General features: G+C 48.6%; 1 protein-coding gene across 1 annotated transcript in view; it reads right to left on the bottom strand.

Moving 5' to 3' along the window:
• Nucleotides 1-16,384, bottom strand: part of MGAT4B (alpha-1,3-mannosyl-glycoprotein 4-beta-N-acetylglucosaminyltransferase B) — a 51,620-nt gene extending 35,236 nt beyond the window's left edge. Inside the window, exon 1 of the mRNA XM_054079532.1 lies at nt 16,137-16,384. Within this exon, the coding sequence (XP_053935507.1) occupies nt 16,137-16,233 (97 nt within the window). The 5' untranslated portion in view covers nt 16,234-16,384. The remainder of the gene's footprint in view (nt 1-16,136) is intronic.
• Nucleotides 16,385-20,797: the final 4,413 nt, after the last annotated feature.

Below are 20,797 nucleotides of genomic sequence, written 5' to 3'. Positions count from 1 at the left end.
AGGACTTCATGAGGGATTGGCTGAGCTGTCAAACAGTCGCAGAGAACAGTGGTGGCCACAGCCACCCCTCCCCATATCCATCCCAGGGCAGAACCAAACATCTGAGCATCCCATACTCAGACAAAAGCTTTGATTAAAGCATTTCTTGTGGCTGGGGCTTTATGAAGACAACACCTTCTGTAGGGATTCACCTTTGCCTGATGGAGGAGTTCATACCATCCTCTGGCAGAGCCACCAACAGACCTTTTCCCTCCTGCCCTCTTGGCTACCTTCAAAAGAATCTGAAAGATTTTAGATCACCTTTGGGATTTTCATACCGTGGCCCAGTTGAGACTAAGTGAAACTAAGAGTTTGAAACCTGTTGGGAAGGACATAGCTTCAGTCGCTTAGAAAAAACAAGCTTAAAAAGGGGGAAGGGAGAAAGGGATTATAAGCCTGCCAATACTCAGAAGTTATACAAAATCACTCATGCAGTAAAAAAAAACACATCACAAACTGAGAGCAGAATCCTCAGGAACTTGAAGACACCGGCTGTACATGGTCAAAATTCACCATCAATTTCCAAGGAACTACTCAAAGCCACAGCACTTGGGCTGTAAAGCATTTACAGGCACATAAAAAGAAAGCTTCTTCCAAAGTGGGAAAAGAGGCGCCACAAAACATAAACATCTCCCTCTTTCTTCTGCGCTGGTAGCACACTCTGGTCTGACCTACCACCCCTGTCATCCTGCCCCTTCATCCACAGCAGCAGAATCAATCCACTCAACCCAACCTCTGGGCAAATTAATGGCCAACGGCTGCTTTCCTGGAGCTGCTTTGGCACCGTCTGCCTCCCCACACACATATTTTGTCTAGCACTGGAGTCTTGCTGAAGAACACGCAGCTGAGCATGGTGAGATGCTGCAGCACGGATGCTTTCTCGAGCTGTGCTCCCAGAGCTACTGCAGTGCTCTGAGCCCCACAGGAAAAGCCCGGCACAAGCAAAGACCTCCCCAATATCCATTAATCCATTGGGAATTTGGCAATATCATATAACCTCTGAAATACATGCGGTACCAAAGTTTGCCACCATATACCAGAAGTATGGAATCAGCATGCACCACCAAGTGCTGCTCAAACTTCTGCCTTATTCCTTCTCGTCAGCCGCTCCTCAGTTTATTTTGCAATCATCTCTGCAATTCCTGATGAAAGACAGGACACAATTTAAAGAACTCGAACAATTTTTTCAAACCTGAAGGGTCTTTGCTCAAGAGAAGCCAGAAGAAAGCCTGGGCACTCCAACACACTACAAGAGCCCCAGTCCTCAGACAGTACTCCATAAAATGGGAGCTTTAGCTTTCCCTTAATTCAGCAGACTGAAAGCTCATCAAACGCAGCAAAGCACCAGCCGCTCCCTGTTTGGTCTATACTTGAGACTCGGTCTATCTTTTCAAAAGCTCTTTTCAGTCACACAGTGAAAAAAAAATATCTGTAAGGACTATATCTAGAACAGCTCTAAAAACTGCTCGTACTTTCCCTGAGAGTTTACGTCAACTCATCGGACAGAAGAGCCAAGAGAACAAATACTTCACGGAGCAGCCGTTGTGCATCAATATTGCTCCCCGACGCAGATGCACAGTGAATACAATTACAGCCTCACACCAATTACTAACACACTCCAGAAACACTGTTTGTAGAAGACAAATAAATAAACAAACAAACGTAAGCTTGAAATAAGGAACTATCTGACATTCCAGCAAGCTGCTTCGCCTTATAATCATTATTTCCTGAGACATGTGCTGTTTGTATTCCAAAATCACATTCCTGTAACCACACAGGTACAAGGGAAGAGTACAAATCATGTCTCGCAAAACAACTGTTGGCAAAGAGGAGGATTTGTGTATTCATTGCTCACCGCTGAACAGTTACATACATTTTAATTCTGACCTCAAACGCAATTTGGACCACGGCAGATGTTTCTTATAGCACAGGCTTCCTTTGGATGAAAGTTAATTCAGTTTGAACATGGCAGCAATGAAGAAAGGGATTTAAATAACTATTTTCTGCTTCCTCTCTAAGCTTGATACTGCAGAGGTAAAAATGAGGGAGTACTAAATTGAACAGCTAAACCTGCCTCTCCCAGCCTCGGCTCTAAATTTGGATCGGTCCAGTAAAAGCCTGCAATTCCCTGTCACCAAAGACTCTTCACTCTGTGACACCAGGCTGTGTCAAAAAGAAATCACATTATCTTAATGAGGTTCTGCCAGATACACACTAATGTAACCGAGAGGAGAATATACCTCTTGTTTTAGGCTGCTCAAGTTTCACCATAAAAAGGGAGCATGCTCCTCTGCAAAAGTCTCCTTCCTCTCCCCTTGTTATCCTGGCAGCTTCCTCCTGTTACTCTACATTAATAAGCAGATCATTATTTCACCAGCCGCAGTCAAAACCTTCCATGAGATAAGATCCAATTGCAATTTTACATTCACACAGTTGCCCACACTGAAGAGCCCTGAAATGCTGTTAACGAGTTGTACGCGCAGGGATCATCTCTTCACCCATCAGCAGAATGGGCTTGGGAAGCGACAGCTGCTTAAACAGTGCACATGCAGCGGAGTAGTTTAAGAGGAAAAGAAATACTATAAATAATTGAAATCACAGCAAGAAATGTAGGCAGAGCAGAGAGAAAGAGGGCAACTCGGAGGAAGCTGGCAGCAGGAGAAGAGATAAGGACTTCTCTTGAAAGCCAAACTAAACAAGAGCACACCTGTGTGCTACATCACATACCTGCAGACAAAAGGAGTTCTTGACCTTTCCTGCACTGTCTAGCAATCCAAATTTTACCCACCTATAAGCCCTCTTTTGCCAACATCTTCCTCTTTCCTTCTCTCTGCTGAATCTGATGCTAATGACCCCCACAGTCGTCCCTGGCACTGCAGCAATCCTGGTCATCAAACGATGCTGATGAGTAGATATGGATTTTTAATGGCCAGTTCTGCCCTTGATTGACTGCCTCACCTCCATGGATCCACTTCTCCTAGCCCAGCCTTTCATGGTGCAGCTGCGTGGAAGGCTTCTCCGTGCACACCAGAGAGGACCCTGCTCTAGGTGGGGCTTCTGAGCACCGTGGGGTCACCACTACCTGCAGAAACAGCCACGTTTGGTTGGTGGGCTTTAGGAATAATTAACCAGTGCTCTGGATCAACAGATGAGTGCTTGAAACTTCGATCCCAGCAGTAAAACACCTCCTTCCACAACCACAGCTGCTTTGAGGGGCTATTGGTCCTCATTTTGCCTGACCTTTAACTATTACAGCAATAATTCTTGACCTGCATTTTAGAAGTTATGAGCAGACACCACCTCTCAGGCTAAGTGATTTAACGCTGTCTTGACAGATTTCCAAAGAGACATGAAATATCGGCCTTCCTTAAGTGACTTTCAAGACACAGACACAGCGAGCTCTGCAGACATCCAGAAAACATCATTTCTCTCTGGGTACAGCTCATCCAAGGAAGAGATGGCAGGAGACAGTTTATTATACTCTGTGGAGGTAACACTTAGCACAACAGCTCCAGGTACCACTTCATCACAGCACAGGGCTGAGAAGACTTCAACTCAGCTAACTAGACGCCTTTAACGAGGAGCAAGTAATGAGATTTCTTAGCAAGTGGTTCATTGAAAGGCCGTGCAGCGATATCAAGAACCAGGTAAAAATCCCCACTAAGATTTCTGTGGAAGTCAAGAGCATGTAGGAGGGCTGGTGTTCTCAGAGATAAGATGGATATCTTGCTGTACACAGCAATCTGTCAGCTTCTAGGGGTCAACTGCCAGACCTCAGCACCCTCCTCTTGCAGAACGCCAGCAGACGTAGGGTAAAAGCCTGTGTCAGGCACCACTGTTAAATCCAGCCCTGCTCCTACAGCCACAGGACCAGTAACTGTGCCCAGGAGGCGAAGAAACCTTGACACAGGCTCTTCTTTGTAAGCAATTCAGTCTAAGAGCTGCTGTTAGAGAAGGATGTCACCAAGATGAAAGGTGACCACATTTCTTAAATGTTATTTGTTTCTTGAAGAACCTTCTGGAGGCAGCAAGGATCCCAAGTACTCTCTTTACTACACACTGCCCTACTAGACAAGTGCCTTATTGAGGTGTGCCTAATAGCATATTAGACCCTCTTGCAGCTTACCTGTCCCAAATCCATGCCTGGTATGGCTGTGCAAGCTTCACATGCCTCTAAGGACATCCTCCAATCGGGACAGGCAAGTCACAGATCATGGTTGTGTGAATGGCAGATCTGGTGGCAAGGGTGACTTTCAGCCCAGAGCAGAAATAAAACATACCAACTCCCTGAATTCCAATGCAAGATTGGTCCTTGTAACCTCTCTGTGCCACATGAAGGAGATTGGAAAACCAAGTTTGCCTTGGACAGGACAGCATTTCCTGTCTGACTTCTCATTAAAAGCAAGGAAGCTCTTCTGTACTTCCGAATGACATCTGAACCTCAACAGCACTGCCATGCCAGCAAGAAAAGATGGAAATCTTGTGATTTGAGAGGATCTATCACTGAGAAACTACATTTGAGCACTCTCAGCTCAGTGAATGATGTAGTCCTTCCCTGACAAGACAGCCATGCACAGCATCTGTCCTCCAGTGTGCACAGGGATGATCTGACTGCCCATCCTCCTCTTCCAGCTGGAGGAGAGCTCATGGGCAGCTGTCTCAGCTGAAGTCCCCAGACCTGGCTCCTGTTGTCGGACACACAGCCGACACTGAAGGATGCTGCAGCTGGCTCAGGCGTGCCTCAATTTGCTTAGTGCGAGGCTGGAGAGAAGCAACTCTGATGGCCAGCAAATGCAGCTGCCTGCAGCTAACGGGGGATAATGAAGAACAAGCTGCTTCTTAAAAGTGCATTTCTGTCACCCATACCTCCAAAAGCATATTTCCCCTGACCGAGAGGTTGCTGAGAACAGAGATCCCATAACACAGATCTTTCAACGGTGTTAACTGATCTGATCCCATTCAAATGTCAGGTTGCTGCCCATACAAAACTGTTCCTTTCTCTCTCCGCCGTCCTCCACTTCATCCATGGGGCATCCACTAGGTTCAAACACAAAGGCAGCAAAGAGCCTACAACAAGAGCCTCATTAACTGACTGTACAACTGGATTTGTTTTGGAGCACAGTGCCATCCCCCGCACTGCAAGGCAGAGCTCTTGCTGGGGGGAAAAAAATGGAGCAAATTAAAAAATATCTTGCATACCTTAATACTGCAAGCAGCTCTTCTGTCAGACTTAAAACAACAGCGTTAGCAGTTATAAAAGGGAGAAAAACCTCAGGAAGTCTCCCAATACAGCGAACCAAATGAAAAAAGAAAAGGAGGAAGAGGTTTCAAATCTGCCCTGGAGAGAACGTGCAGCGCAGCTTTAACCTGATGCAGGGAGAGGGGAGAAAGGACACACAACAGCAGAGACCAGAAATCAGTTTTCTGACAGCCAATCAGGTGGATGAAAGATAGACGATCACCAAGCGATGATGGCTATTTTGCAATCACCTAACTTCTGAAAATGTCTAGTCAGCTTTAGTATTCCATACACAAGAAGTTAGTGTCCACGCAGGAGTACTCTCCTGAAAGGACAGGGTTTAGTGCAACCGAGATAATTATCTAGATCCCTCTTTATCCCATTAGTGGTTTTCATTCGCATCCTGGAACACCATAAGCGGATTGTTCAAGAATTATTTGCCATCCGCTGTTTCAATCCCAATTGGAATTATCTTTATACTTCGGTACAAAGAAAAGAGATTACATCCCTGCCAGGGCCTTCTGCAATGCCCTCTTTTCTGAGGGTCCTTTTACCGTATTCGTTCTGCAAGGCAATGAAAAGAATAAGAAAACAATAGTCACAGGCACAGTTTTGCCCTCTCCTCCTCTTCCTTCCCCATGTGTGTGTTCAGCAGGAGAAGGATACGCTCTTTCCACCGCATCCCCTGCAGGAGAAGCACCACTGCACCTGCACAGAGATGAAGCTCAACCACGCTTAGTCATCAAATTACCCAGGACAGGATCCAAAAAATGCTCCCAGCTCCCTTTTGTGCCACGATCCACTAATAAAAGAACAAAGATGAAACTGTTAAAACCAATTAAACAGATCACTTGAGGCAAGAGAAAGAAGTGGGATTGACTGCACTGGAGATCCCAGGGGCGTACGCTAAACGTCGTATTTCTTGCTCCCCAGTAATATATGTCACTACGCAAGCTCCTACGGAAATGAAGCCAGCATTGTTCAAACAGCCAACACAACCCCTTGCTTCAAGGCCTAAAACAACAAGGAGACATAATTCTCCTCCCAGCCACTCCAACCGCCTGCCAGGATTTGTATTAATGGAAGAATTACATCTCCTTCCAGGTATGGCGAGGACACAGTCTCCCCATGGGCATCCGCGAGGCTGCCCAGCAATGAGAAGATGACTGGATGACACAACGCCTCTCCCTCTTCCTTACAGAACACAGGGACGGAGGTATTCAGACCGACACGAATAGGAATGCATGTATTTTCTTTAAAAAAGCGTGCTTTACGGCTGTGTAATGAGATCTGTAGGAGAGTTATCTTTATAAACAAGTTATTAAAAGGGGGAGGAGGGACACCATAATAGCAGGTGCCAATTACTCAGCTCCCAGCAGAGGCTTTCCAATTTCTCACCTTCCCCCAAAGCAAGATGTGCCACTGTACGGCAGCACATTTACTTGTAACACCCTTTCGCAGTATTTGCTTTTCTCCCACAGAGCAGAGCAGCATTGCTGTTGCGCCACCCCTGGAAACGGGCAGCCTATCTCCCCACCAGCACTGCGCCAGAGTTGAGACCAATAAGGCATGAAATTAATTGAGAAAGAGCGAAACAGCAGAAAGTAAATAAAATTATCTTTTTATTTGACTCCAGAATCTGGCCGCTCCTCTTGCCAATAGGAACAGCAAATGTGTGAGTTAATTGCGACCGGCAGGTTTGCATCTCTGCAAGTATCCACTTAGTTTCGGGAACAAAACACCAGTAATGTTTTTGTTATTTTAAGGCAGCAGCATAGTTTCAGACAGTAAATGTCCACATTGCAACTGGAGCTGTCAGAGAGATCCCATCCTCTGAGGCAAGCACCAAGGTAATGATTAATATTACAGTAGTAAACCGAGCCTTTAAAATCATTGTTTCCAAAATCAGCAAATAATTACCAAGGCCTTCAGCAATCAATACCCAAGATAAATAGACAATTAAATAGCAAAAGAAGTAGAAGAAAGTAGTTAATTTGAGAAGCATCAGCCAAGTACACTTTTTCATGGTAACCAAATACTTCCAGTAAACAGATATTTTAGCTCAGTGGAGAGGCACTTTCAGAAAGTAATAAATTAATCTAATAATATTAAACAGACAGACAGGGTGGAACCAGACATTAGCGTAACACAAACTGATCTTTACGGAGCCAACCCACAATCCATGTCCTTGTTATGCTCATCCACCATTCCGGGTACTTACCTCCCCCACCCAGGTCAGCTTTTTAGCTCAGGGAAAACACATTTTGCGCAGCTTCACTGGCACAACAAAGCAGGGAATTTCAGCCACCAAATGATGAAGTTAGTGCTCAGCTAGAATTTGCAGGTTCTCTTGAAGTCAGCAAATTAATCTGGTTTTAGGCACAATTTTTGCTTTACCTTCAATCTAGTTCAGGCATTATCCGTGAGGTGCTGGATGGGTTCTGGCAGTGCCAGTCAGCTAAGCGGGATGTCCGTGTGAGCATCCCCTCAGCACATCCTCCCCCTGGAACCAGGAGGGTTTGTCCGGGGCGCTGCACCCTGCTTTGCCATCACCCCTGACACCCGATGCAGGACCAACACCGCACGCTCCTCAGGCAGCCCAACCTTTAGAAGCTTCTACCCAAAATAATCACTTAAACTTAAAGCTACGCTATTAGGTGACCATCCTGTAAAGTTTCTCAGACTGTGGATAACTCAAACTGGACAAGATTGAGAGAGGGGGAGATGTGCGGGAAGATGTCCATCCTGGTAATCTTTTGCGACATCAAAGGAAGAAGGAAGAGAGGAAACAGAGGGAAATGGAAGACAAAGAGAAAAGATATCAAAGCCAGCTCTGGAGAGAGCGCAATGAGAGATGGCACAGAAAAGGAATCTTTAAAAGGCAAGATCAAATAAAAGCAAAAGATCACAGTCTGGGCACAGAGAGGAGGGAGGGGAGACCACCACACCGCTTTGGATAGCATTAATTAAGTCATTTGACAGGTAATTGTCAGCGGCAGTGGTTGAGTCGGAGTCCAACACCACCCTGGTCCATCCATCCACCAGGCAACCCACGCAGTCCTTGCTTTTTACACCCAGCATGAGGACACACCACGGGGAAACCGCCCAGCAGCTCTGCTCCCCTGAGCATCCGTCTTTTGTGAAGGAAAATGGCAATTCCATCCTCACTCAGAAAACTCCAGCTTCTTCTGTATGACGTTCTTGGTACTGGCAGGGTTAGTGCTGCTACTATGCTTTCATTAAAACAGGCTACGCAAACATGCAGTGCTATTACACATATCTTAAGTAGCTCATATCTCAGCGTTGAAGCGTTTCTTCGATTATTTACAAGGGCTTTTGAAGGGTACATGACTTTTTTGGTACCCCAGGCCTCCTATCCAAGCCATGAAATTCCTCAGAGCAGTGACAATACACAGAGGATTTATTGCAGCGTGCGTACAAGTAGCGAGCGATAAAAAAAGAAGTCTCCAGGTTAAACCTTATTTCCAGAAAGCTCTTACCACCATAGGAAGGAAGAAAAAACTCTGTGCTATGAGGCAGTCTTCAAAATGTGATCAGGATGGTCTAAAAACCCTTTTGAGGAATAAGTGTGGAGCCATGCTGACAGAAGCCAACGCATTGATATTCCCCCAGTTCAGCATCTGCCCCACTACCTACATATCCTAAACCACCAGTGTGACAACTATGGCTACCAGTAAATGGACACTGCAATGCCACAAAATTCCATGAAAATTAAAGACAGGTGGACATTAATTTCTGCACAGAAGCTTTTTCAAGTGCTAACAATTTACATTTTAATGCTACTGCTGTCCACTTGAGTATAAGCAGAAATGCAAACATCTGCCACAAACGCGTCTGGTCACTTCAAAACACAGATTAACCTTTAGGTCAGTATTTATCCTGTACATAGCAGAGGAGGGCAGGAATATTTAAATATTAGGGGAGTCACTCCAAGGGGAAGGAAGGAGGGAAGATGGAGTTACGGAGTTGTCCAAGCGTCAGAAACATGTCCATGCTAGTTCATAGATCCTGAAGACTCAGATGTGACTTGATACCAGGACAAAAACAGACGAAGAAGCAGCCAGGACCATAATTAACACAGAAAGAGATGATTTGAATTAGAAATCTGTCCCTCCTAGATTTTCCTGCCTTGCAAGAGAATCCTGATGTGAGCTCCAAAACAAACCCAAAATGGTCATTGCTTAATAAAAAGCCCCTTACGCTTCAATTCCAATTAGAAGGCAGAAAAAAAGCATTTCTCTCTGTCAAAGACAACAATCCTCTCCCTGAATCAGGAAACTGTTAAGCAGATGCTTAATCAGCACTCCCGCAAAAGCCTCTTCTCCGAATGTTAACCTGCCAGCCCCCGCTGAAGCTTGTTGTTTATTTTAATCGTTTCCATAACCCCTTTAATTTGACCGGTGACTTCTGCCGCCGCAGCAGCCCTCTCCACCCACTGAGCCCCACCGACCTCTTGGGCTTCACCTCGTGAAAAACAAAACATCAAAATTAGAATCATGATGGTAACAATATGGAAAAAAAAAAATCTTTGTCTCCAAATACTTTCAGGCAGATGAGTCGGCGCCACCTCTGCAAAGGTTTCCCGCAACGCAGCCTCAAGTAGGCTTCAACCTTGAATTCCTCTTTGCTTTTTTCCAACAGAAAATCAGTGGGGACGTGTCCCGTCCCACCTTACGCTGGAAACACTGAGCATGCCCCATCAGGAGATTTTCCTCTGTGTCCTCACTCCCACTTTCCCCGTTGTCCTGCAGCCTCCCAACCAGCACGTTCCCACCGGGCAAGCGGTGGGTGGCTGTGGGTGCGCCCTTCCCGAGACAGGTGTCACAGGGCAGATATTTGTTCATGTTTCTTTACCCTACAAACCGAGATATCACATTTTGGAGACTGGTTTGGGTTTTGTGAATAGAGGGAACTGCGGCTACTTCAGCGCTCCCTGCAGTAGCCTGTTAGCAGCCTTGCCCAATCTATCCTTAAAGCAGTTTCTCGACCACTTAGCAGGCTTCCAAGCACTTCCAAGCTTTCTGGGGATGACTGGCAGCTTCGCTTAAACTACCCAGCCTTAGTAGTGTTTTACATTAAACACTAAGTGAATAATCAATGAGCATTCAGGATATAAGCACAAATCAATGATTTGTTTTGAATGAATCGAAGGGAATCACAAATTAGAAAGGGTTTTGTTCTGTAACAACAGAAGTAAACCAAGAAAAGAACCCGATGTAATTGGGTGGGAGCATGTTAACCTGCTCTGCCTGCTCCTACACAGTGACACAGAAGCGCAGCTGAGTCCTCCAAACCCCTGTGACAAGAGATGTCACTGTCCCCAGAGAGCAGACGGGAACTGAGGCACGAAACCAGCCGATCCACATTCCCAAGTCCAGGAGGGATAATGACATGGCAGGGACCCCAATCCACGTTTCCACTTCCAGTAACTTCCATTTCATCACACAAGTGCAAATGGACAAGGACGAGCGCACATGCAGTGCAAGTCAAGAGCCCAGCGGAAAGACCTAACAAACAGTGAAGAAACAGAACTAGAAGAGGTGACTCCAGATAATAAACAGTCTGCTTTAACAAATGTGTGTCAACAGATTGCATGCTGTCCCTCACTCTTGGGATGAATTTGGTCAAATCATACATGGGATAATTGTGCAAAGCCCTGCTGCACTCCAACCATCAATTCCAGACACTGGGTTTGCTGCTGGCATCTCTCCTCCTGGCAAATGCTTCCAAGGGTTGAAGTGAAACGACCCCAGCTCAGACCAGGGTTTTCACTCGCACCCATCTGGCTGCAGCCTGTGCCCAAGGCTCTAGAGAAACTACAAAAACCTTAAGTCAAGCTGGTGCAGGCAACAGAAGTGAAAAAGCAGCAGGAAAACCCACATGCTGCAAGATACGGCTCATATTTAGCAGTATCGCCAGCTTTGACTCTGCTGCTTCTAGAGCGGATTAGCGTTCACAGCTTTTACACATTATATAAGAAGACTTTGTAAACACGCTCAGAGGAACATCCCTGCAGGACAAAGTCTGCTTCCCACAAAGGACAGCCCGAGCGAGCGGAGTGTCCCACCAAGCGTGGCACTGAACAAGCAATATTTCTTTATGGAGATACTGCCTGAGCCTGTCCCGCTGCAATGGGACAACATCCACGTGGCAGCTAGTGCCCTGCCATCAGCAACACCCCAGCATCCCGCTCCCCTCTACATCCACGCGTCAAGGAAGAGCCCCCATGCTCAGATCTGCACCAAGATACCCACCCAGGATGTGCACAGTGAGTCTCTTAAGGAGCTGTGCACATCTGTCCTAAAGGGCTTTCACAAAAGCCACAGGAATATCAGTTCCCGTGGGATAAGCATCCAAAATATCCCCAAATCAAAAGTGATCTTATGGGTGTGAAGCTACAAAGAGCAATCTCACTTTGCAGGCAGATCTACAGGTATGGAGGTGCCTGCAGTTTGGTTTTACACCAGGAACCTGGAGCAGTGTATAGCACTGTGGAGCTATAAATCATTAAATTTTGAGGAGGGAAAAGCCCGTTGGGGGAAGTCCGCACAGGCAGTGTGGGTACAGAGCCCACCTCGAGCTATGCAGCCATACCCTGCAGGCACAATCCCAACCTGAAATTACAGCGTTACCAAGGGGCAGCACGTCAGGAGTCTCCTAAAACGTTCACACAAGGTTTAGAATTTCCTATTAAATGAAGAAAAGAAACCCACCCAAACACCTAAACCCCAAATATCCTGCAGCACTTATGGCTCTGGGGTAAACCGCAAGGGACAAAGCAAAGGGCTGGAAAGTCTGGTTGGTCAGTCAAGATGAGAACAAACATTATGGATGAGAACTGAACAGTTTTGATCATAAGAAAGAAAAAAAAAATCACAACCATTTAATTGCAGGTAGGTTAAATTGTTCGCCTTTGTGCCATCTGCCCCTGTGATCTGTCTAAAATCACAAAAACTTCCTGGTCTTGCAGAGCTCTCAGCCAAACACTCCCTGAAATCCCTGCACGCCAGCACCTGAGCCTGCCCGTGCCTTCCTTTGATCCCCCAAATGCACATCACCCTCCACAGTTAAACCCTAGAGGTCCACTGATGACAGCCAAGTTACAGAAGAGCTTCTTCCAAGACAGCTGTTGGTTTGTGAAAGTTTAACCAGACTCAAACCCCAAAAATCAGCAAAGCGAGAATATTAAACCTTGGCCAAGACACCCACCACCATGACGCACAGCACGTGGTCCACCTCCGAACCACCCTGTGATGATGGACATCAGCTGTCTGGGTGACTGGTTGTGCTATTTGAGGCTGCCCTTCTCTCCCTACTTCAGCAGACTATTTCAAACCTCGTTTATAATTGGAAAGAGGCAGCATCTGTTTTTGCAGACCATGAGGTCAAAACTTTACTAATAACCACAGCATGGCAAAACACCATTAGTGGGTAAACAAACCCTGCTTCAGCCACAGAAAAGCAACTCTAGAGCTGGTTCGACCTGGTTTATTGTCTTTCGACTAATTGTTTTGTCCTCCCAACACAGCGTGGAAGGACAAGCGGGCGCTACAATGCCTTACATGTGTTTTAATACAATTTTATTCCCCATTGAAGGCAACGTGAACACCTTGCCACCCTTCTCTAGAACACAACGACATGTGTGGCTCAGGATTACTGGGAATTGTCTCTGTCCACTCATGGGGGACTGGCAAATGCAAAGCCCGTCTTTGAAAAATAAGGAGATAGGGATAAGGAGGATCCAGGAAATTATGGAATAATTTAACTTCAGTGGAAGTGAACCTTAACTTCAGTGGAATTAGAAGATGAGGAGGACTCGAGCAAGAGCTAAACTCTGTTTATAAAGAAGAAATCGCATCAAAGCTATCATATTTCTTTCTGCAGCAGGGTATCAGGACGCGTAGGAAGGGGAGCACCACTGTGGGGAAGACTTGGTCATTGCTCTTTGAGCAGAGACTGGGAGGACCTCACTGAAGCAGGTTCCAGGAGAACCCATCCAGATCTGATACCACTCAGGGTTTTCATCCATGACTCAGCTGATGGCAGAGAAAACACACCAATTGCCTTTGAAGCCTACACCAAGCTGAGAGGGACCACAAGCACACAGGAGGACAAGATTGGAATTCAAAACAATCCTGACACCGTATAAGAAGCAGTCTGGAAAAAATAAGGACGATGTTCAACAAGGACAAGTGTGAGGTAATGCAATTTGGTAAGAATAAATAACCAGGCAAACACAAAATGAGGAATGAAAAGCAGGAAAAGTTCTGGAAAAGAACAGCTGAAGGGTCAATGTGATAAAAAAACCCAAATACAAGTCATCTGTGGCAACAGCAGAAAGCAAATACACTGGGATGTTTAAACAAGATCATTTTATGTAAAAGACCTGAAGTAATCCCTTATTCTTCTGAGCAAAAATAAGGCAGTGCCTTCATTCCACAGGTTTAGCATCACTGTCCATGAAGGGTGATGGTCCAGAACACTGCAAACCAGGAACGCATGACCTAAAAAGAACGATCAAAGGAACCAACATGGTTTAATCTATATTAGCAGGGACTAAAGGGAGACGCAGTAGTAACTGCCAAATGTCTAAAAGGCTCCTGCAAAGGAACGAAGTTTTCTGCCCATGCCTAATAAAGGGAGAAAGAAGAGCAATCACGAAACCAAACCAAAGGAAAAGACATTTCTGTTTAGATCATAAGAAAAGTGAACGGCAGGGCTGCTAAATGTCAAATAGATCGTCTGGGGAGCTTAGGGAACTTCTGTCATTGGAGGTTTTTAAGAATGAATATGATAAACATCTGTCAGGAAGAGGTTGCCTATAACTGATTCTGCATAGGGACAGGAGATTGATGGAATGACCTCTCAAGGTCTTCTCCAGCTCTGTATTGAATAACAGACTGATACGTAAATGACCATAATAGCCGGAAACCTGCTGTGCTGACACAGCCCAACCTGCGCTGTCTGTGACCTGTTGTAGTGAGTGCTGTTAGCGAGCCACAATCTGTTGCCGTCAGAGGAAAACATGTTATCTCAGGGAGTGTCCTACCAAGAAGGAGAGGGACAGTGGCACCCAAGGTTATTATTTTGGCACTTGAATGAGCTGTGGGGGAAAACTACTCGTTAACAAACAAAAGCAAGTCAAAGGATGACACAGTCCAAATGGCACAGACTGGGCACGCTGCTTCAGAAACCAGGAGTGACAGCTCAGAGCCCACACAGCACTGCACCCTCGTTTCACTACATTTATGAGAGGGAGTTACAAGCAAAGCAAGTGCCCCGGGGGTAACCACAAGAAAGCAGCTCTCACAGCTCTCCGCGGCCCCTGCACAGCTTACCACAGACTCACATTTCTGGCCGAAAGCACACACACCACTACCTGGCTGTGCAAACATTCTGACCAGTTAAAAGTCTCACCAGCAGCAGGTAACCAAGCACCCCTGCCCTGCAAACGCCTGTCACCCAAACCTCTGCGGGGAGGCTGCTCTGGTGGGATTTAAACCATGTTAGCAGCACGAGAGGAGAGCCCTTCAGCTGACAAAGAAGGCAGAGGTGCCCGAGCAGCCACTGTCAGATGCCCACAGCTGCCAGGAGAAGATGGCACATCCCAGCCACCGCTCCTCGGCTGCTGGGGAAGGGGCTGAGCTGGACAGGCAGCTACATGGGCTCATGTCATCCTGCCCATGGCAGCGAGAAAACCTTCTCCCAGTGCGACCCCGGCCCTAACACTCAAGCAATTGTGCAATCCTGGAGGACTGCAAAGCCATCAAGTCACATCTTACACTCAGCAAAAGATGCTTCTCACCTGTAGCAAGAAGAGATGCTTATCTGGTGAGTGGGAAGAGAAGGTCAAGGGCTGGATGGCCAGACCCCTCGCCTTGAATGACCTCTAAAACTGCAGGAGCTAGAAGAGCCGAGTGACCAACACGGGCACGAGAGGTGGCACGCCCATACACGAGACTGATCGACAATTCAGAAGCAACAACCAGAATTGTCCTCCAGGCCAGGATAAATCCCATGCGCTGCTTTAGTGAGCAACAGGATGGGGAAACCCAACTATTATACTGTCAGGGAAAACCAGCAGCGCGAATCTCTGCGATACCTGCGTGGGATTCCCCGCAGCCTCGATGGGATGGGGCACTGCACTCTTGCTTTGCAGCCGCCTCCTGGGTGCAAACCCAGCACCGATTCTGGTGGCCCCGACACCCTCACCCTGTCCCACAGGCTCAGTCCCAAGCTCCACAGCCCCTCAGTGAACCCAAGAACGCTTAATTTACCCCCAATCCCCCCAGCTCAGGGCTTCCCCCACCTGCCGGCATCACCTCCTCCCCACGAGGATCCAACCTGGTGGTTCCCATTGCCCACCAAAGGCTTCGCCAGGGATGCGGGGGTGCAAAGCAGCGCATCACCGGAGTGAAGCCCAGAGCACCCCGACACAAGCGGGGACCCCAGGATGCCCGGGGACCAAGGGACCAGCGGGGACTCCAGGAACCAGCAGGGACCTCGGGGACCGGCAGGGGACCAAAGGACCAGTGGGGACGCCGAGGACCAAAGGACCCCGGGGACCAGCAGGGACCCAGGGGACCAACGCATCAGCAGGAACCCCCGGGGACCAGCAGGTACCAATAACTAAGAGACCAGCAGGGACCCCAAGGACCAGCGGGGACCCCGGGGACCAAGTGACCAGCAGGGACTCCGGGGACCAAAGGACCAGCGGGGACACCGCCCCAGGCACCACCCGCCCACGGTTCCCACGGGGGTGCCGGTGCCGCACGCCGGCGGGTGCAGCGGGCTGCGCCGTTCGAATCCCCCGGAGCCCCGGCCCGCCTGCGCTCACCTTTGTGCCCGCCGAAGGCTCCGTACCAGGAGAGCGAGAGCAGCGCGCACAGGCAGCCGAGCAGCAGCGTGAGCGCCGTGCCGCTGCGGAGCCTCATCGCCTCCTCGCCGGCGCGGGCGGCCGCATGTCCCGGGCGCGGCGCGGCCTCGGCGAGCGCGGAGCGGAGCGGAGCGGGGCTCGCAGCCCGCCCGCCCGCACGCAGCACCCGCCCGCCCGCATCCAGCCACCGCGCCGCCGGGACGGGCGGGCGGGGCGGGGCCAGGGCCGAGGGGGCGGGGCCTGAAACTAGGGGGCGTGGTCAGTGCTCGGGGCGGGGCCAATGGGGCCAGGGGCGGGGCGGCTGAGGGCGCCCCCGTGCGGGAACTGCGGGAACGCCGCGGGGGGGGGGAGTGTGTGCGGGGTGGGGGGGTGTGTCTGTGTGTGGGTGTCAATGTGCGCATGAATGTGTGCATGTGTGTCTCAATGTGTGCATAGGTGTGCACACGTGTGTCTCAATATGTGCATAGGTGTGCACACGTATGTCAATGTGTGCACGTGCCAAGGTGTGCATGTGTGCGTATGTCGATGTGTGCACATGTATGTGTGTGTGCACATGTGTCAATGCGTGCACGCGCATGTTTGTGGGCGTGTGTGCCGATGTGTGCATGTGTGTGTATGTTTGTGAATGTCTGTGCATGTGTGTGTACACGTCAAGGTGTGCACATGTGTGCATATGTGTGCATGTGTCAATGTGTGTGTGCTCGTGCATGTATGTTTGTGCATGTGTATGTGTGCGCTTCAATGTGTGCATAGGTGTGCTTGTGTCAGTGTGTGTACATGTGTGCACACATGTGTGTTTGGGCCTGTTTGTGTACATGTGCCTGTGTGTGTGCACGTTTGTGCATGCCTGCATGTGTGTGCACATGACTCCACGAGTGTGTGTGCATGTGTGTGTGCATGTGTCAATGCGTGTACTCACATGCCTATGTGAACACATGCCTGTCTGTATCTGAAAGTGTATGTGCACATGAGTGTGCTTGCGTGTGTCTGTGCGTGTATGTGAATGTGTGTTCATGTGTGACAGTGTGTGCGTGCATGCCTTTGTGCATCTATGTGTGCGTCTGTGCGTGTGTGTGAATGTGTGCACGTGCATGCAGGTGTGCATACACTTGTGCGCACGTATGCCTGTGTGCGTGCTGTGAGAGAGCGTGTACACCTGTGTGCCTGTGCATGTTCACATGTCAGTGTGTGCAGGTGTCTGTGCTGTGAGCACGTGGACATGTGTATGTGTGTCCACGTATACACCTGTGCATCCACATGTGCATCCACGTGTGCATCCACGTGCACGTTAACGGGTAAACATATATAAATGTACATACCTGTACACACATGCAGGCTGTGTATCGGAGCACACACCTTTGAGCATGGGGGGTGCCTGGATCCTCACACGGGGTGTGCAAACCCCCATGTTTGTGCCCCCGGCTCCCAACAGGTGTGTGTGCTCATGGGGGTGCAGGACGGGGTCGGGGCAGCAGCCCCGCAGCCTCGCCGTGCGTGTTTGCTGCCCTTTCCACAGCAGCATCTCATCTTGATTAAGGAAACGGCCTCTGATGCTCACTGAGTGAAAATCGATGCCAGATGAACATCACAAATGGAAGCTGCCGCCTGGAAGGGCACCATTGCTCTTCCAAAGGAGCCAGCGTCCAGAGGTCACGGCATCGAGCTGCTTCCCTGGGTGACGGAAAGAAGAAATAAGGTTTAAAAATGACTTTGCTTGTGTTTTCCTCTGTTTCCTTTGTTTCACTCCAGACCAGGAGGATCTACAGCAAGGCTGGGTTGGAAATGCCAGGTTTACCTCGTCCATCGCCTGAGCTCCCCTCTGCAGCTCGGGGTGAACAGGAGGCAGCAGCTCACGTGCCCCGTACACTGGTACATAATTCCTTTGGCTATAAAATTGTCATCTTCCATTTCCCCTGGAGCCCTTTCCTTGAGTAAATATTTCTCAGACTTGTAAATATTGTAGGACTGGCTTCCAGAGATCCCAGCCCGTTGTTTGACGCTTTTGGATCCATTGAAGAGGGATGTACAGCGAAGCGCGTGCCCGCGGCAGGAGTGGAGATGCAGGTGCTCAGCAATGCTTGGCCACCAGCTCCGAGCCAGCACACACCGCGGGCAGGGATGCACTGGGAGCCAGCCAGACTCCCGCTGATGCGGGAATCCTCCTGAAATGGGGAAAACTGGGGCAAATGGGTCCTCAGGGTCACGCTCCGTTTCCTTCTGGAGATGCGAGGAGCTGAGCACAGAGGCGGGTGGGTGTATGGGTGCTTCGAGGTGATGCATATGCCGTGCTCAAAGCCATAAACGTGTACGGGACAAGGCACAGATCACCCATTTGTGCAGGAAATGGTCTCATCCCTACCTCCTATTCATCTATTTTATAAAATAAACCACTTTTTTTTTCACATCTTGAAATGGCCTCGCCCAGTGAGTAGGAAATCTGAGAAGCAAATCAGCAGAGGGAGCCCTTTGGATGGCACTGAAAGTTTCTGCCTCCTCTGCCAGAAGCCAGCGAGGAGCTACAGGGCTCCAGCACACACTGATGCTCTCACCAGGCACATCCCTGAGTAGGGAAATGCGCTGAACATCATTCTCAGGAATGCTGAAAAACACAAGAGAGGCTGGATCTGTGCTTCCCCACCTGGATTTTGCAAGGCGTTGCCCAGGCGACCATCACCTGCACAACCCCAGCCAGCAGCACGCTCTGTCTCAGAGCAGCCCATCCCTTGATGTGCCCCACAGAGAGCAGGGACCTCCGCAGGCTCAGACCCCAGCCCGGCACACCCACCCGGGACTCCACACCAGCAACATTTTCACCATTAGAGCAAACAAAACAAGCCCAAGAATCATAGAATCACAGATCATAGAATCATAGACCAGTTTGGGTTGGAAGGGACCCTAAAGATCATCCAGTTCCAACCCCTCTGCCATGGGCAGGGACATCCCATTGGATCAGGCTGCCCAAAGCCTCGTCCAACCCGGCCTTGAACACCTCCAGGGAACTCTGTCCCACACAGCCTGCTTGCTTTCTCCCCTCAAATCTACGTCTTAAAACCCAGGAGCCAACAGAGGGTTCACAGGAATTAACAGCTAAACCCCTCCAGAGGTGTCAAACGAGTGAGAGGTGCCTGTGGGAAAGGCGTGCCAAATCATCCTGAGTTCAGAGAAACTGAACGTGTTTCAGCACATCAAATGTTAGGTGTTTGTTTTCAGATGTGGAAAATACTCCTATGGTTTGGGATACGTGGTGTGTCCGTGGCAGAAGAGAACAGAGTAACGTTAATAATTCCTCCAAGAAAATCCATTAAACTCTTTCCCAAGGATAAAGCTTAATCTTATTTCTGCTGTTGCACTTCGTCTTCATAAAAGTCTGGAGAAATGAATGAGCTTTATAACACCCTGGCATGACAAAGACCTTAGGCGCTCTCAGAAAAGATGAGAGATGAAACAAAACTGCTAGCACTTCGGATTTTTATATCAGACCTGTAAGTTCCCTTTTATTCTTGAAGTTTCTCCCTCTTATCCCGGTTTTGTCTTTTATTCTGGTTTTAAGAAGCAAGTTTTGAGCCCCGGTCCTTTTGCAGAGCAAAGTTTAAGATACGAACAGCAGTGACTCTGGAGGTGTCCAAGGCCAGGTTGGATGAGGCTGCGAGCAACTTGATCCAAAGCAAGGTGTCCCCGCCCATGGCAGGGGTTGGAAAGGGATGAGCAATAAATAAACAGAGAGCAGAAAATAAGCAGAGAGGAGATGGCTGTTGAGGGCCTCTCAGGATCTTTGAACAGTTGATGTTGGCAATACTGAACACACTGTGGAAATGAAGACTTTCCACTGACAGCACTCCAACAGGAATCCACAGGTCCTGAGGCCATTACAAAAATTAGAAAGAGAAAATATTTATTAGGCCTAAACATCAGACGTAATCCAGATTTATAGCTGATTTTATCGAGCACTCTGAAGAGCTCGGCTCTGGTGTTTGACCTTGACCATTTGCAAGCCACTCAGGCTCCGTTCTTCCCGGGCTGCTTTAAGCAAAGAGCCCTTCTATCTTCCCACAAACCAAAGTAACTTCATTTTCTGTGTATTTTACAGGTCGCTGTGTTCAAACATTGCCGGAACGTGTTTCAGGGTAGTACAAATGTTTCTAAATTCTCCTTAGCCACCAGAGACGAAGATCACAACAGGGGGCTTACCTGCCATGTGCTGACACCTTGGTACTGGGGGCAAAGGCTGCAGGTCAGGTTCTCACCCCAAGCAATTCATTTAGGTTGCAAAAAGTTCCTTCACACTTTTGGGAACACGAAATCCATACGTATTTGCGCGACCCCCATGGAGTGTTTCTACTTTGTACCTGCTCTCCAGCAGTTTTTCCCTATCTGTCCTCTGTCCCAGAGTTTTCTGCCCTTAGAAGTTTCCCATCGCACCAACAGTGCTGAGCCTGTGTAAACATCTGACGTGGCAGAGCTAACATTCAGGAAAACTCAAAAATGACACAGCAAAAACATCCTGCTCAGCTTTCCTTCCACCTGCATCTGTAGGGAAGGAGGGGTTTCTGCTTCAGAAGTGGTGGAAGGGGGAAGCCGTCACGGGATGGGGTTGAGTCACCAGCACCTGACCTGTGTCTGGA

Source organism: Cuculus canorus, chromosome 14 (genome assembly GCF_017976375.1).
Source record: "Cuculus canorus isolate bCucCan1 chromosome 14, bCucCan1.pri, whole genome shotgun sequence".
Lineage (NCBI taxonomy): Eukaryota > Metazoa > Chordata > Aves > Cuculiformes > Cuculidae > Cuculus > Cuculus canorus.
This window is presented reverse-complemented; position numbering and strand designations above follow the sequence as displayed.